The sequence below is a fragment of the Scyliorhinus canicula genome, chromosome 1, assembly GCF_902713615.1.
Source record: "Scyliorhinus canicula chromosome 1, sScyCan1.1, whole genome shotgun sequence".
Lineage (NCBI taxonomy): Eukaryota > Metazoa > Chordata > Chondrichthyes > Carcharhiniformes > Scyliorhinidae > Scyliorhinus > Scyliorhinus canicula.
Window position 1 is genome coordinate 43,121,351 of NC_052146.1, and position 17,706 is coordinate 43,139,056.

The 17,706-nt window shown below is 45.3% G+C and overlaps 1 protein-coding gene across 10 annotated transcripts in view; it reads right to left on the reverse strand.

Annotated features, from left to right (window-relative positions):
- The window catches only part of clip1a (CAP-GLY domain containing linker protein 1a), a 267,258-nt gene that overhangs the window by 26,031 nt on the left and 223,521 nt on the right, over positions 1–17,706 (reverse strand). For all 10 annotated transcript variants that reach the window (XM_038789942.1, XM_038789934.1, XM_038789958.1 and 7 more), the window contains one exon: positions 1,800–1,852. In XM_038789942.1, coding sequence (XP_038645870.1) covers positions 1,800–1,852 — 53 coding nt within the window. The remainder of the gene's footprint in view (positions 1–1,799; positions 1,853–17,706) is intronic.

Here is a 17,706-nt window from a genome sequence, read left to right on the forward strand (position 1 = left end):
TCTGCATTGAAATTAAGTGCAAAAGAGTTTTGTGCATTTGCAAAATTCCTTATCTTATTCAAATAATTTAATCAAACACAAGTGAGTTCAAGTTAATATATAATCTGGACACTGGTATACTTTTAATCAATAAGGAATTAAGTATCCTCAAATTCCTCTTCCATGTGCTGTGACCCAGATTTTGCTCTGTTGAGATTTGATTGCATTAACTGGAAAAAAGTTAAACAATTTCTACCTACATTAGAGTTCACCTCCAACAACCTACTTATTTACAGAACATGCTGGAAATACACTGATCTGGTAGCATCTACGGAGTTGGAAACAGGTTTACTGTTTCAAGACAGTGACCCTATATCAGAACAGATCTGATAAAGGGACACTGACCTGAAATGTTAACTCTATTTCTTTCTCCTATAGACGTTGTTAGACCTGATGAGTATTTCCTGTATTTTCTGTTTTTATTTCAGGTTTCCTGCATTTGCAGTACTGTGCTCTTGTAACATATTTATTTAGGTCTCTTTATTGTTTCAACATTAAAGTGTAAATACTAAATTAGCTTACGAAGGTCCAGTAGCAGAGCTTGGCATTTCAGAAATAAGGCAAATAACTCTACGAATATTACAATGTTTAAATTACTTTTAGTCAAAAACTCTTTTTGCAGCGAGCTAGCCATGGAAATATTTCAAATATTAAACCTAAATTTATAGTCTATTAATTTTCCATTTGGGGAGTTTAGTGGCAATGCTTTAAAGCTATCTCTGAAGAGAAAAAAAAGCCCATATCCAATAACTATTTCAGAATATTAGATTTTTAAAAAAATAAAAAATTTAGAGTACCTAATTCATTTTTTCCAGTTAAGGGGCAATTTAGCGTGGCCAATCCTGCACATCTTTGGGTTGTGGAGGCAAAACCCATGCAAACACGGGGAGAATGTGCAAACTACACACGGACAGTGACCCAGAGCCGGGATTGGACCTGGGACCTCGGCGCAGTGCTAACCACTGCCCTCATAATATCAGATTTTTAACATATTATGTAATTGAGTATTTTCGCAGTAGTTCCATTTTTGGTATCTACATGAAAAATGATGAGATTGTATTTACCACAAAAATACCAGTTTTAAGGTAATTTTGTCCTAATTTATGCAATGAAAGAATTCCCATTAAATTATGATTCAAGATTTTTTACAACAGCTAACAAAGGAAAATGTAATATTGCCTCACCCTCGAAAACATTAATTGAATATTCCAAACTGTACCTAATAGTAAGCGCACAAGAAAACCCTCCTATTAAAACCAGAACTGAAAAGAGTTTTGGTTCCATTAATATTTCAATTTCTAGTAAAATAAAATTATAGCTCCTCCACGTGTAGTGACTATGAAATTGATTTTATGTTTTAGTTCAAAATTAACATGGTAAAAATTTGTTATTCTGGTTACAACTAAATTATATGATCAACATATTTATTAAATAATTTTGAAATTACTGGGTTAAAGTATTATGCACAGGTGAATATACTGTCTGTCAATTTTGCATAGTGTATTGTGATGGTGGCAATTTACTAGTCACTATGGCACAGGAGGCGGCCATTGGGCCAATCTAGTACATGTTGGTTCTCAGTCCATTTAAATTGATTTTTTTCTACCACTGAGTCTTTCGTATATAACAGGCAAGTATATCTGCATTATTTACAAACTGATTTGGTTAACTACCACTGTGCTTGCCCATCACCTGATGCCAAGATATATCTTTTGAAATGCACAAACATAGCATTGTGAAACACAATTAGGAGTGCTTACCTCTTTTTCATTTCTAGTAGCTGATTATTGAGTGCAGATCGCTCTTCTTCGAGCTGAAGTAAAAATTAAAATCTTAGTTACCAGGGTGCTGTGGACAACCTACATTTGTTGTCCAAATACTCGAGCTCCAATTAAATATTTAAAAATAAATCCACTACCAGTATTGTAATACTGATGCCATTAAAATTATCCAATGCCAACATGTTTACCATCTTAATTACCATTACAAGTAGACTTCTGGTGGTGGAATGCAAAGAGGTCGCAACTCCCACCAGGACCCTCATTTTAAAGTCCTTTTTGCCAGAGTTTTCAGAAAATCTTTCGCAGAAAAACCTTTTTGGTTATGTATACAGTACACCTGTGCCGTTACAATGCCACAAAAAGGCAGTAAACAACCCCAGAAGGTAATTTGTTGACTGATTTGGTGGCATCATGCAGTTCTTCTGTGGGGAAAATGGCAGAGGCTGCATCAAAGACCTCCACAATGACAGTGTATGTGCTGCCAAAAGAATTCAATGCCCATTTGATGGAAGGGTTCGAGGTGCGGCAATTTTAGTTAATAACCCATGACAGATCCCAACGGCAGATTAGTGATGGTCAGTGGGTCTTTGGCAGGTACATTACTGGTACTGGTACATTTGTTTGGCTGCTGAATAGGGCCCTTAAGGCCAGTGTACATATCAAAGCTTTGAGCTCAAGTTTTAAAAAAAACTGAGTAGGGTGTACTAGGCAGGGGTGTCCTCTACCGCCACTACTGTTTGTCTTGGCAAGTGGGCCGCTTGACCACAGAGTTGCGACCTCGGGTAAACAGAGGGAGTTAAGGTGGTTGGGGGTAGGAAGAGGGTGTCCTTGTATGCCGATGACCTGCCTTTGTATATTATTGATCCGGTCTCCTCTATGGATGAAATAATGAGGTTACTCAGGAGCACTGGCTCCTTTGGGGTACAACTGAACCCGAAGAGTGAATATTTTCCAGTTAATCCCCTGGGGAAGGAAGCCAATCCGTGGGAAAGCCAGAGGAAGCTTTCATTATCAGGATATCCGGGTGGCTCATGATTGGCCATCGCTCCATAGATTGAATTACGCTGGTCTGGTAAGCAGGGAGAGATCTGATTTGCAGAAGTGGGTTAACCTCCGTGACCTTGGTGGGCAGGATCCAGACTATAAAAATGAATATCCTCAAGGTTTTTATAACATTTCCAGTGTCTCCCTATTTTTTTCCCTAAATCTTTTTTTGCTAGGATTAATAAATTAATGGCCTCCTTCATTTGTGTGAGGAAGACCCACCAAGAATCTATAACACATTCCTTCAGAGGGTCTAGCATTATTAGTCGGCCAACATCAAGAAGGTGTTGGAGTGGACTGGGGAGCCGAGCTTCTTATGGGGGCAGATGGAGGCAAGCTCTTGTAGGGCCTCTAGTTTAAAGGCTTTGGCAGAGACCTTGCTTCCCTTCTCTCAGGTGAGGTACTCTTTGAACACCGTGGTGGTTTCTACTTTAAGGATATGGAAACAATTTAGGCAACATTATAAATCGGGCTCCATGTCATTGGTGGCCCCTATTTGTGACAACCACCTATTTGTACCATCGAGTCTGGATGCAAGTTCAAGGGAGGGAAGTGGCATCAAGTGTTTTGGGGACTTGTTTGCGGAAGGACGATTTGGTAGATTGGAAGAACTATTGATAAAGTTTTAACTGTCAGAGGCGTATTTGTTCCATTACCTCAAAATATGTGGTTTTGTCCGAAAGACTTCCCCTACATCTCTCTTGGTTCTGCAAACCTCTTTGTTAGAAAGGATCCCATCACTAGCAGGATCTGGTTGGGTGGGTGGGGGGGGGATGGAGATCTCCCACTCCACCTAGTTCCTCTGTCTGGTTGGGTGACCTTATGGAATTTTTACATCTGGAGAAGGTCAAGTACACCGTCAGCAGGTCGGTTGAGGGGTTCTACCGGAGGTGGCAGCCATTAATTTCCTACTTTAAACAATTAGTCAACATCAGCTGTTGGGGTGGGGAGGATTAGTTCTTAGTGTTGGGGAAAGGGTGTTTCGTTCTTGGGTGGGACGAATATTTTGTTGTGTTTTTCTAACATTGCATTATGTTACATCCACTTTGTGTTGATACTGTGTTGTCATAAGTGGAAAACGTTTAATAAAGATAGTTTTAAAAATATTACCACTATAGGTATGAATTCCTAAGTTAATAAGATAAATGCCATACATATTGTAAGCAGCAGCACAGCAGCAGGCACACAGATATTGCTATTTATTTCTGCATAGAATTATTCTGGCTTGTAAGGAAAATCATGCTCCAATGGAGATGGATCAATGCAGGCTTTCAAAACTGGATTGTTCTCTGAAAAGGGAAAATATTCATGGGTATGGAGAAAAGGCTGGGGAGTGGCATAATTGAGGGTTTCAGCAGCAGTTGAAGTAGATATGCCGGTATGGAACTCAAGTAGTGAATTAAAGATTGTAACCAGGTTGAAAAAAATCTGCATTCAATATTAACTTACACAATGTTGTGTGTTATCTGCATCTTTGCAGTTTCACATGGCAGATAAAATTTTATGCAGCAAAGTGATAGCAAGAATGTGGTTGAGAAAGTGATTTAAGAGGCATATGGAATCTTATGCTTTATAAATAGAGGCATCGAGTACAGAAGCAAAGAAATCATGGTGAACATGTAATAAAAAAACTTTTTGGGTTCAACTGGAGTATCGTGTCCAATTCTGCGTCCTACACTGCAGGAAGGACGTGAAGGCATTAGAGAGGGTGCAGAAAATGTTTACAAGAATGGTTCCAGGAATGAAGGACTTTGCATATGTGGATAGATTGAAGAAGCTGGGGTTATTAAAGAAAATATTGATACAATATTGAGGAAAGATATTAATACAGATGTTGTTGAATCTGTCTGGCTTGAGTTAAGAAACATCAAGAGGCAGAAAACAGTTTTAGGGGTGGTATCTAAACCACCAAACTGCAGTGGTAATGTTGGGAATAGTATTGAACAGGAAATCAGAGATTCATGTGATAAAGGAACATCCATGACTTGAATCTGCATATAGATTGGGTGACTCAAATTAGTCACAGTACAATTGAGGAGAAATTTCCGGAGTGTATAGGAGATAGTTTTCGTACCAGTATATTGAGGAACCAACAAGGGAACAGGCCATCTTGGACTTGGTATTGTGCAATGAGAAACAATTAGTTGGCAATCTAGTTGTGAGAGAACCCTGGAGGATGAGTGACCATAATATGGTAGAATTCTTTATCAAGGTGAATAGTAATTCTACCAAGGTAGTTAATTCTGAGACCAGGGTCCTGAACCTCAGTAAGGTTAACTATGATGGCACGTGGCATGCACAGGCTATGATGGACTGGAAAACACTATTGAAAGGGAGTACAGTGACAGGCAATGGCAGGCATTCAAGGAATGAATAGGTGAACTCCAAAAGTTGTTTATTCCTATTTGGCACAGGAGTTGAAAGGGAACTGTGGCCAAACCATGGCTTACCAGAGACAGTATTAGATTCAAAGAAGAGGCATACAAGTTAGCAAGAAAAAGCAACAACCTGAGGATTGGCAAGTTTAAAATTCAGCAAAGCCCAAGGGGTTGATTAAGAAGGGGAAAATACAATTTGAAAGTAAACTAGCAGGGAACCAAAAACTGACTAAAAGTTTCTGTACGTATGTAAAGAAAAAATGATGATTAAAAATTAACGTAGGCTCTTTACAGGCAGAAGTGGGGGAATTCATAACAGGGAATAAAGAAATGGCTGAGGAAATAAATTTATACTTTGCTTCTGTCTTCACAAAGGAAGGCATGAATAATGTACCGGAAGTTCTGAGAAACACAAGTTTTAGTGAGGAAATGAAGGAAGTTAGTATTAGTAAAGAAATAGTTTTGGGGAATTAATGGGATTGAAGGCGGACAGATTTCCAAGGCCTAATAATCTTCATCCCAGAGTACTTAAGGAAGGGGCCCGAGGAATAGTTGATCCATTGGTAGTCATTTTCCAAAATTCTTTGAACTCTGGAATGGTTCCTACAGATTAAAGGGGAGAGAATGTAATGGCGCTGTTCAAAAACAGGTGTAGAGAGAAAACAGGGAGCCTAAAGTCAGTAGTGGGGAAGTTGCTGGAGTCCATTATCAGGGATTTCATAGCACAGCATTTGGAAAGCAGTGGTGTAATCAGACAAAGTCAGCATGGATTTATGAAAGGAAAATCATGCTCGACAAATCTACCAGAATTCTTTGAAGATATAACTAGTAGAGTTGACCAGGGAGAACTGGTATATGCGATTTATTTAGACTTTCAGAAAGCATTCCACAAGGTCTCACATTGCAGATTAATATGTAAAATTAAAGTGCACGGGATTAGGGGGAATGTCTTGGGATGGATAGAAAGCTGGTTAGCAGACAGGAAGCAAAAAAGTTAGAAATGGGTCTTTTTTCGGTTTGGCAGTCAGTGATTAGTGGGGTACTGCAGGGATCTGTGCTGGGACCCCAAGTGTTCACATTATACATTAATGATTTGGACAAGGGAACTAAATGTATCATCTCCAAATTTGTAGATGATACAATGTTGGGTGAGCTGTGAGGAGGATGCAGAGATGCTTCAGCGGATTGTGGATAGGCTGAGTAAGTGGGCACATGAATGGTAGATGCAGTATAATGTGGATAAACGTGAGCTTATCCATTTCTAAGGCAGATTACTACTTGAATGGGTTTAAATTGAAAGTGGATAAGCAGGGAGATCTTGGTGTCCTCATGCATCCTTGTTGAAAGCATGCAGGTACACCAGGCAGCAAAGAAAGCAAATGGTATGTTGGCCTTCATAGCGAGAGGATTTGAGTATAGGAATAGAGATATTTTACTGCAATTGCATAGGGTATTAGTGAAGCCACACCTGGAGTATTGTGTGCAGTTTTGGTGTCCTTATCTGAGGAAGGATGTTCTTGTTATGGAGGGAGTGCAGCAAAAGTTGACCAGGCTGATTCCTGGATGGCGGGACTGTCATATGAGGAGAGATTGACTTGGTGGGATTGTTCTTGCTGGAGTTCAGAAAAATGAGGGGGGATATCATAGAAACTTACAAAATTCTAGCAGGATTAGACAGGGTAGATTCAGAAAGAATCTTCCTGATGGTGGGGGAGTCCAGAACTAGGAGTAATAGTTTGAGGTGAGGAGAAATTTCTTCATCCAGAGTGATGGATCTGTGGCATTCGGTTGAGGCCAACATGTTGTATAATTTCAAGGAGGGATTGGATATAGCTCTTGGGGCTAAAGGGATCAAGGGATATGGGACAAAGGCAGGATCAGAGTATTGAACTTGATGATTAGCTATGATCATAATGAATGGCGGAGCAGGTTCAAAGGACTGAATGGCCTTCTCTTGCTTCTATTTTCTATGTTTATTCTCCTCAGAAGGTTGAGAAGTTTGAGAGAAGTGTTCAAAACCATAGGAGTAGATGGGGAGAAACTGTTTCCATTGGCGAAGGTGCTGAAAACCACTATGGTAATTGACAAAAGAAGCAATGACGACTCAAGAAGAAACACTTTTTTTTATACATCAAATTGTTAGGATCCGGAATGTATGCCGAGAGTATATTGGAAACAGATTCAATCATGGCTTTCAAAAGGGAACTGGATAAGCAACTGAAGAAAAAACATGTGCAGGGCTATGATGAAAAGGGTGTGAAGTGAAACTAGTAGATTTGCTTTTGGAGGGAGCCAGCACAAGCTGAAGCTTCTTTCTGAATGGTAACCTTTCTATGATATGAAATGATGATGCCTTTTCACTTCCAATGATACTACATTTCCATAACAGGATTAATTTGCCTCAACTGCAGCCAGGATTAAAAGTGTAGTTGCCAAGATTACAAATGGTACAGAGAACAGGACCCATGTTTTAAAAAAAACTAGTATCACACTCAGCAATGTTGCTAAAAAAAACAAACAAATTTAGTTAAAATTGTCATTTGTGGGACATAATTGGTGGACAATTTTTTGGCACGAATCTGAAAGAGAGTCATGATTTTGATGCTTGTGTATTTACACAATTCTCAGGATGGCAGATTGAAGATAAAGGATATAAATCAAGCCCTTAAATCAAGTGCACACCCTTACTTATAAATTACTTTACAAATTTACATTTAGAGTAGATTAGAATGTACAGGTCAATTTGAAGAGTGAGTCCCACGACAAGCAAGTTGGTGCTGATAGGCCTCGTGTGCTGTAATGTTTTCAATTTTACGACAAAAAATTGATCAAAATGATTTAACACTGGTATGATACGGTTACATTTTATAAATGTATTTCACAGGGAATTGAACAAAATGAATAAATGCATGTCCATAGGAGTCAGTGATTCAAGGAAGCTATGAATATGTCAATTTATTTAATTTTTTCAACAATTTTTATGCAATAGGTGACAATAAGTTAACAGCATCAAAGAAAATTAATGTAGTATTTCTATTTATATAGAACATCAAGTCAAAACTTTTCATAGTATTTGTTTGGCTATCAAAGATTTTAAAATATTTTTATTCTCCTTTTTCACAATTTTTCTCCCAAATTTACACCCAACAACAATCAATAGCCAACAACAAATATCTCAAACCCCATAACAGTAACAACGATCCCATCCTCCCACCATGCCAGACATCAGCCCGCATGTTAACATAAACAAATGACAAAGAAAAAAAAAAGGAATCAGGGATTACCCATAGCCATCTTCAACATACACAGCACCCTTCCCCCCACCCCCCAACTAATGTTCGATGTTATCCAGTTCTTGAAAGTGCATAATAAATAGTGCCCATGACTTGTAGAACCCCTCCGAGCTTCCCCTCAGTACAAACCTTCTTCTCAAGGGTCAAGTATTCCAACAGGTCCCCTCGCCACGCCAGGGGACAGGGTGGAGAGGCCGCTCTCCATCCCAGCAGGAACTGCCTTTGGGCGATCAACAAGGCAAAGGCTATGATATCTGCCTCCGCACCCGTTTCCAACCCTGGCTGGTCCGACACCCCGAATATGGCCTCCCGGGGACCCAGGTCCAGCTTCACATGCACGACCTTGGAAATTACCCTAAACACCTCCTTCCAATACTCCCCAAGCTTTGGACAGGACCAAAACATGTGAACGTGATTCCCCCCCCCCCCCCCCCGCAATGTTCACACACATCTTCTACACCTTCAAAGGATCGGCTCATCCTTGCCCTCGTGAGGTGTGCCCTGTACACCACCTTCAGCTGTATCAGCCCCAACCTCGCACACGAGGTGGAGGCATTCACTCTCCGGAGCACCTCACACCAGACCCCCTCCTCTATAACCTCTCCCAATTCTTCCTCCCACTTTGCTTTGATCTCCTCCAATGGTGCCTTATCCTTTTCCAACATAGCTCCGTATACCGCTGACGCTGTCCCCTTCTCCAGTCCACTTGCGGCCAGCACCTCCTCCAACAACGTGGAGGCCGGTTCCTCCTGGAAGCTCTGTATCGCCTTCCTGGCAAAGTCCCGAACCTGCATATACCTAAACACTTCTCCCTGCTCCAGCCCATACTTCACTTCCAGCTCCCTCAATCCTGCAAATCCACCCCGAGGAAACAAATATTTTAGAGTCTTAATCCCCTTCTCTTCCCATTTCCGAAAGCTTCCGTCCCACCTCCCTGGCTCAAATCTGTGGTTCTCCCGGATCGGCATTTCCCTCGACCCTGCCCCCAACCTGAAGTGTTGGCGAAACTGCATCCAGATTTTCAATGAAGCTATTACTACCGGACTCCCTGATTATTTCCCCGGAGCTATCGGGAGCGGGGCCGTTGCTAGTGCCTTCAGCCCCGACCCCTTGCACAAACTCCCCTCCATTCTGACCCACTGGGAATCAACCCCTCTGACCCAGCCCCGCACCTTCTCCACATTCGCCGCCCAGTAGTAGTACATCAGGTTCGGGAGACCCAAACCCCCTGCCTGCCTTCCCCTCTGTAGCAGCACCTTCCTCACTCTGGCCACCTTCCCTCCCCATATAAACGAGGTAATCCTCCCCTCAATCTCCCTGAAAAAAGACTTTGGCAGGAAAATCGGTAGGCATTGAAAAATAAACAGAAATCACGGCAACACATTCATTTTAACCGCCTGCACCCTACCCGCCAGTGACAGAGGGAGACCATCCCGCCTCGCCAGGTCGGCTTTCATTCTCCCCACCAAACTAGTGATGTTGTATCTGCGAAGCCTTCCCCACTCTCGGGCAACCTGCACCCCCAAATACCTAAAGTGAGTCCCTGCCCTACGGAATGGCTGCCCCACCATCCCTGCCCCCACCCCCGGTTGAGACACCACAAAATACTCACTCTTGTCCAAGTTCAGCTTCTACCCAGAGAAAGACCCAAATACCTGCAGCAACTCCAATATTCCTCCTATAGGGGCAGCACGGTGGCCTAGTGGTTAGCACAACCGCCTCACGGCGCTGAGGTCCCAGGTTCGATCCCGACTCTGGGTCACTGTCCGTGTGGAGTTTGCACATTCTCCCCGTGTCTGCGTGGGTTTCGCTCCCACAATCCAAAAAAATGTGCAGAGTAGGTGGATTGGCCACGCTAAATTGCCCCTTAATTGGAAAAAATAATTGGGTAATCTAAATTTATAAAAAAAGAAGAAAATATTCCTCCTATCGACGTACTCGGCTCCGACACATACAGCAGCAAGTCGACAGCATACAAGGACACCCTAGGCTCTATTCCCCCCTCTCACTATTCCTTTCCATGCTCCCGAACTTCTTAATGCGATGGCCAACGGCTCAATCGCAAGCGCAAACAGCAGAGGGGACATAGGACATCCCTGCCTCTTCCCACGGTGGAGAGAGAAGTATCTCGAACTGATCTTGTTCGTGCAGACACTCACCGTCAGCTCCTTATATAATGACTTTACCCAATTCACAAATCTTGGTCCAATCCCAAACTGTTCCAGCACTGCCATCAGGTACCCCCATTCCACCCGATCAAACGCCTTCTCGGCGTCCATTGCCACCACCACCTCTGTTTCCTTCCCTTCCGCCAGTGCCATAACAACGCTCAAGACCCTCCTAATATTTGAAAACAGCTGCCTCCCTTTCACGAACCCTGTCTGATCTATCAAAGTTTTTTGACAAGTAGTAACCATTGTGCTGTAGGCAAATTAAGTAGAGAATCCCTCAAACAGCAATAGCTTGAACAACCAGTTAATCTGTTGTGATGGTTCTGATTAAGGGAAGAATATCAGTTAGGATCAGTCTTTTTTGAACAATGTCACAGGATGTATGTCTAACTGAACAGAAGAGCATTAAAAAAAAAAAGAGTAGGCCATTCAATAAGATCATGACAGATTTTATTGTGGTCTTAGCATCACTTTTTTGCCTGCCTCCCAAAACTTTCAACTGCTTTGCAGATCAAAATTCTGTCAACCTCAACCTTGAAGACATTCAGCCTCCATTGGTCTCTGGGGTAGGGAATTCCAGTAACTTAACAACCCTGCAAGAACAAATTCCCCTCATCCTTGCCTTAAACGGAAGATCCCTCATTTTGAAAGTGTTCCCCCAGTTCTAGATTCACCCACAAGGGGAACACAGAATCCATAGAACTCCTGCAGTGCAGGAGACCATCGGCTCATAGAATCTGCACCAGCTCTTGGAAACAGCACCTTACTTAAGTCCACGCTTCCATCCACTTTATCCCTGTAACCCAGTAACCCTACATAATCTTTTGGACGCTAAGGGGCAATTTAACATGGCCAATCCACCTAATCTGTACATCTTTGGACTGTGGGAGGAAACCAGAGCACCCGGAGGAAACCCATGCAGGCACGGGGAGAAAGTGCAAACTCCACACAGTCACCCGAAGCCAGAATTGAATCTGGATCATTGGAGCTGTGAAGCAGCAGTGCTAACCATTGTGCCACCGTGCAACCCAGCATACACAACTAATCATTTACCAGATACTAGAATCCTTGCAGTACAGAAGGCCATTCGGCCCATTGAGTCTGCACCAATCCTCAAAGAGAACTCCACCCAAATCCACTTCCTAATAACCCCTTAACCGAACCTTCACATCCCTGGACACGAAGGGGCAATTTAGCATGGCCAATCCACCTAACCTGCACATCTCGACTGTGGGAGGAAACCAGAGCACCTGGAGGAAAGCCACAGACCAGGAGAATGTGCAAACAACACAGACAGTTCCCCAAGGTCTGAATTGAACCCAGATCCCTGGCGCTGTGAGGCAGCTGCCTAAACCACTGCGCTGCCATGCAGCTCCAGTAAATTCCTTCCTACTCCCAAGATATGGTCACAGGTGAGATAGGCACTCTTGCTGCTATTTCCATTTTTCCCCCCAATTAAGGGGCAATTTATCATGGCCAATCCACCTCCCTGCACATCTTTGGGTTGTGGGGTGAGACCCAAGCAGACACTGGCAGATTGTGCAAACTCCACACAGACAGTGGCGTGGGGCCAGGAACGAACCTAGGTCCTTGGCGTCGTGAGGCAGCAGTGCTAACCACTGCACCACCGTGCTGCCCTAAATAAATCCTTTGCTGGGCTCGTCCTGTATTTGAACCTGTGACCTCACATTTTATCACAACAGAAACCCAGAAGCGTGGTCAATCCACCTATCCTGCACATCTTTGGGTTATGGGGGCGAAACCAACGCAGGCACAGGCAGAACGTGCAAACTCCACATGGACAGTGACCTAGAGCCAGGATCGTACCTGGGACCTCAGCGCCATGAGGCAGCAGGGCTAACCACTGCACCACCGTCCTGCCCTTTGCCATTCAATCATGGCTGATATTTTTCTCATCTCCATTCTCCTGCCTTCTCCCCGTAACCCCTGATTGATCAAAAACCTATCTATCTCGGTCTTAAAGACACTCAGTGATTGGGCCTCCACAGCCTCCTGCGGCAAAGAGTTCCACAGATTCACCAGTCTCTGGCTGAAGAGATTCCTCCTGATTTCTGTTTTACAGGATCGGCCCTTTAGTCTGAGATGATGTCCTCTGCTTCTAGTTTTTCCTACAAGTGGAAACATCCTCTCCACGTCCACTCTATCCAGGCCACGCAGTATCCTGTCAGTTTCAATAAGATCCCCTCATCCGTCTAAACTCCAACGAGTACAGACCCAGAGTCCTCAACCGTTCCTCAAACGACAAGCTCTTCATTCCAGGGATCATTCTTGTGAACCTCCTCTGGACCCTTTCAAGGCCAGTACATCCTTCCTTAGATACGGGGCCCAAAACTGCTCACAATACTCCAAATGGGGTCTGACCAGAACCTTATATAGCCTCATCTCCGGTCTTGTATTCTAACCCTCTCGACATGAATGATAACATTGCATTTGCCTTCTTAACTGTCGAATGAACCTGCATGTTAACCTTAAGAGACAAGGACTCCTCAAGTCCCTTTGTGCGAAGGGAAGGCAGCTGAACACACATGTGCGAAGACTCCTCAATGTCATTATGATGCCGGCGGTGGAAGGGGAGGCGGAGATAGTGGTGGTGTTGGACGCGGAGAAGGCCTTCGATAGGGTTGAGTGGGAGTACTTGTGGGAGGTGTTGGAGAGGTTTGGGTTTGGGGAGGGGTTTATCCGGTGGGTGAGGCTGCTCTACGAGGCCCCGATGGCAAGTGTAGCCACAAATAGGAGGAGGTCGGAGTACTTTCGGCTGCGTCGGGGGACGAGACAGGGGTGCCCCCTGTCCCCCTTGCTCTTCGCGTTGGCGATTGAGCCCCTGGCCATGGCATTGAGGGAGTCAGGGAACTGGAGGGGCCTGGTGCGGGGTGGGGAGGAGCATCGAGTGTCGCTGTACGCGGACGACCTGTTGCTATATGTGGCGGACCCGGTGGGGGGGATGCCGGAGGTGATGAGGATTCTTGGGGAATTCGGGGGTTTCTCGGGGTATAAGCTGAACCTGGGCAAGAGTGAGGTGTTTGTGGTGCATCCGGGGGATCAAGGAGGAGGGGATTGGTAGGCTCCCATTGAAGCAGGCAGGGAAGAGTTTTAGGTACCTAGGGGTCCAGGTGGTGGGGAGCTGGGGGGCCCTGCACAAGCTCAACCTCACAAGATTGGTGGAGCAGATGGAGGAGGAGTTTAAGGGATGGGATATGTTACCGCTGTCACTGGCGGGGAGGGTGCAGTCCATCAAGATGACGGTGCTCCCGAGGTTTTTGTTCTTGTTCCAGTGCCTCCCCATTCTTATCCCGAAGGCCTTTTTCAGGAGGGTCAACAGGAGTATCACAGGAATTGTGTGGGCGCATGGGACTCCGAAGGTTCGAAGAGTGTTCCTGGAGCGAGGCAGGGATGGGGGGGGGGGGGCTGGCGTTGCCCAACCTCTGTGGGTATTACTGGGCGGCCAACGCAGCGATGGTGCGTAAGTGGGCAATGGACGAGGAGGGGGCAGCGTGGAAGAGGATGGAGGCGGCGTCTTGTGTGGGCACACGAGCCTGGAAGCGCTATTAACGGCGCCGTTGCCGCTCCCTCCAACGAGGTATACCATGAGCCCGGTGGTGGCGGCTACCCTCAAAATTTGGGGGCAATGGAGACGGCACAGGGGAGAAATGGGGGGCTCAATGGAGGCCCCGATACGGGGGAACCATCGGTTTGTCCCAGGGAGGATTGATGGCGGATTTCTGGGCTGGCACAGGGCAGGGGTTAGGAGGTTGAGGGACCTGTTTGTGGAGGGGAGGTTCGCGAGCTTGGGGGAGTTGGAGGGGAAGTTTGGCCTCCCCCCGGGGAACATGTTTAGGTACATCCAGGTGAGGGCGTTTGCCAGGCAGCAGGTGGAGGGGTTCCCCTTGCTGCCCCCGCGAGGGGTGCGGGATAGGGTGCTCTCGGGGGTGTGGGTCGGAGGAGGGAGGATCTCGGACATATACCGGGTAATGCAGGAGGTAGACGAGGCCTCGGTGGAGGAACTGAAGGGGAAGTGGGAAGAGGAGCTGGGGGAGGAGATTGATGAGGGGACGTGGGCGGATGCCCTGGAGAGAGTGAATTCCTCCTCTTCCTGTGCGAGGCTTAGCCTCATACAGTTCAAGGTGCTGCATAGGGCCCACATGACTGGGACGAGGATGAGTAGGTTTTGCGGGGGCGAGGACAGGTGTGCTGGGTGCTCGGGGAGCCCAGCGAACCACGCCCATATGTTTTGGGCGTGCCCAGCGTTGGGGGAGTTTTGGAAGGGGATGGCAAAGACGGTGTCGAGGGTGGTGGGATCCAGGGTCGAGCCAGGCTGGGGACTCGCAATTTTTGGGGTTGCAGTGGAGCCGGGAGTGCAGGAGGCGATAGAGGCCGGGGTCCTGGCCTTTGCGTCCCTAGTAGCCCGGCGGAGGATCTTGCTCCAGTGGAAGGATGCGAGGCCCCCAAGCGTGGAGGCCTGGATCTCGGCTATGGCGGGGTTCATTAAATTGGAGCGGGTGAAACTTGGCCTGAGGGGATCAGTGCAAGGGTTTTTCAGGCGGTGGCAGCCTTTTCTGTACTTCCTGGCGGAACGGTAGGAAAAGAGGCCGACAGCAGCAGCAACCCTCTCTTTTTTGGTTCTTTTTCTTTGTTGTTGTTCTTTTTTTTGTTTGAAGTTGCTCTTGAAGCTGGAGGGGTTTTGTTCATGGGGTGTTACCGCGGTTGTATGTTAATAGAGCTAAGATGTTTATATTTTGTAAAAATTTCAATAAAAATCATTATTTTAAAAAAATTTTTAAAAGCCCCTTTGTGCTGATTTCCTAAGCATCTTCCCATTTAGACAATAGGCTATGCCTCCATTTCTCCTTCCAAAGTGCATAACCTCACTCTTTTCCACATTGTATTCCATCTGCCACTTCTTTGCCGACTCTCCTAACCTGCCAAGTCCTTCTGCAGCCTGCCTGCTTCCTCAACTTAGCAAGAGTGCCTTCAGTTCCTTCCTCCAGATCATTAATGTATATTGTGAAAAGTTGTGGTCCCAGCACCGACCCCTGAGAGACACCACTAGTCACCGGCTACCATCCTGAAAAAGACCCCTTTATCCCCACTCTCTGCCTTCTGCCAGTCAGCCAATCCTCTATCCATGCCAGGATCTTACCCTTAACACCATGAGCTCTTAACTTATTTAACAGTCTTCTATGCGGCACCTTGTCAAAGGCCTTCTGGAAATTTAAATAAATTACGTCCACTGGTTCTCCTTTGTCTAACTTCCTTGTTATTTCCTCAAAGAACTCCAACAGATTTGTCAGACATGACCTCCCTTTGACAAAGCCGTTCTGACTCAGTCCTATTTTATCATGCATTTCCAAGTACTTTAGGGGCCTCACGGTAGCATGGTGGTTAGCATCAATGCTTCACAGCTCCAGGGTCCCAGGTTCGATTCCCGGCTGGGTCACTGTCTGTGTGGAGTCTGCACGTCCTCCCCGTGTGTGCGTGGGTTTCCTCCGGGTGCTCCGGTTTCCTCCCACAGTCCAAAGATGTGCGGGTTAGGTGGATTGGCCATGCTAAATTGCCCGTAGTGTAAGGTTAATGGGGGGATTGTTGGGTTACGGGTACGTGGGTTTAAGTGGGGTGATCATTGCTCGGCACAACATCGAGGGCCGAAGGGCCTGTTCTGTGCTGTACTGTTCTATCTATCTATCTTCTGCTATCTCACCTTTAATAATGGACTCTAAAATCTTACCAATGACCGAAGTCAAGCTAACCGGCCTATAATTTCCCGTCTTCTGCCTCCCTCCCTTCTTAAACAGTGGTGTTACATTAGCCAATTCCCAGTCCTGCCTCCAGTAATTCCTGAAAGATAATCATCAATGCCTCCAAAATCTCTTGAGCTATTTCTTTTAGAACCCTGGGGTGTAGTCCATCCGGTCGAGGTGATTTTTCCACCTTCAAACCCTTCAGTTTCCCCAGAACCCTCTCCTTAGTAATGGTTCTGGCATCCCACTGGTGTCTTCCACCGTGAAGATTGATAAAAGTAACTATTCAGTTCGTCAGCCATTTATTGGTTTCCTATTATTCCTATTGGATGACGGGTGAAATTGTGAGACTAGCTAAGATGAAAAAGGAAGCATACATAGGATCGAGGCAACTCAAAACTGATTAAGCTTTGGAGGAATATCAGGAAAGTAGGACGAATCTCAAACGCGCAATAAAGAGGGCTAAAAGGGGCCATGAAATATCTTTGGGTAACAGGGTGAAGGAAAATCCCAAAGCCTTTTATTCGTATGTAAGGAGCAAGAGGGTAACTAGAGGAAGGATTGGGCCAATCAAAGACAAAAGAGGGAATTTATGCTTGGACTCAGAGGAAATGGGTGAGATTCTTGATGAGTACTTTGCATCGGTATTCACAAAGGAGAGGGACAAGACGGATGTTGAGGCTAGGGATGGATGTTTAAATACTCTAGGTCAAGTTGTCATACGGAAGGGGGAAGTTTTGGGTATTCTAAAAGACATTAAGGTGGACAAGTCCCCAGGACCGGATGGGATCCATCCCAGGTTACTGAGGGAAGAGAGGGTCGAAATAGCTGGGGCCTGAACAGATATCTTTGCAGCATCCTGGAGCACGGGTGAGGTCACGGAGGACTGGAGAATTGCTAATGTTGTCCCTTTGTTAAAGAAGGGTAGCAGGGATAATCCAGGGAATTATAGACCTGTGAGCTTGACGTCAGTGGTAGGCAAACTGTTGGAGAAGATACTGAGGGGTAGGATCTATTCACATCTGGAAGAAAATAGACTTATCAGTGATAGACAGCATGGTTTTGTGCAGGGAAGGTCATGTCTTACAAACCTAATAGAATTGTTTGAGGAAGTGACAAAGTTAATTGATGAGGGAAGGGCTGTAGATGTCATATACATGGACTTCAGTAAGGCGTTTGATAAGGTTTCCCATGGCATGTTGATGGAAAAAGTGAAGTCGTATGGGGTTCAGGGTGTACTAGCT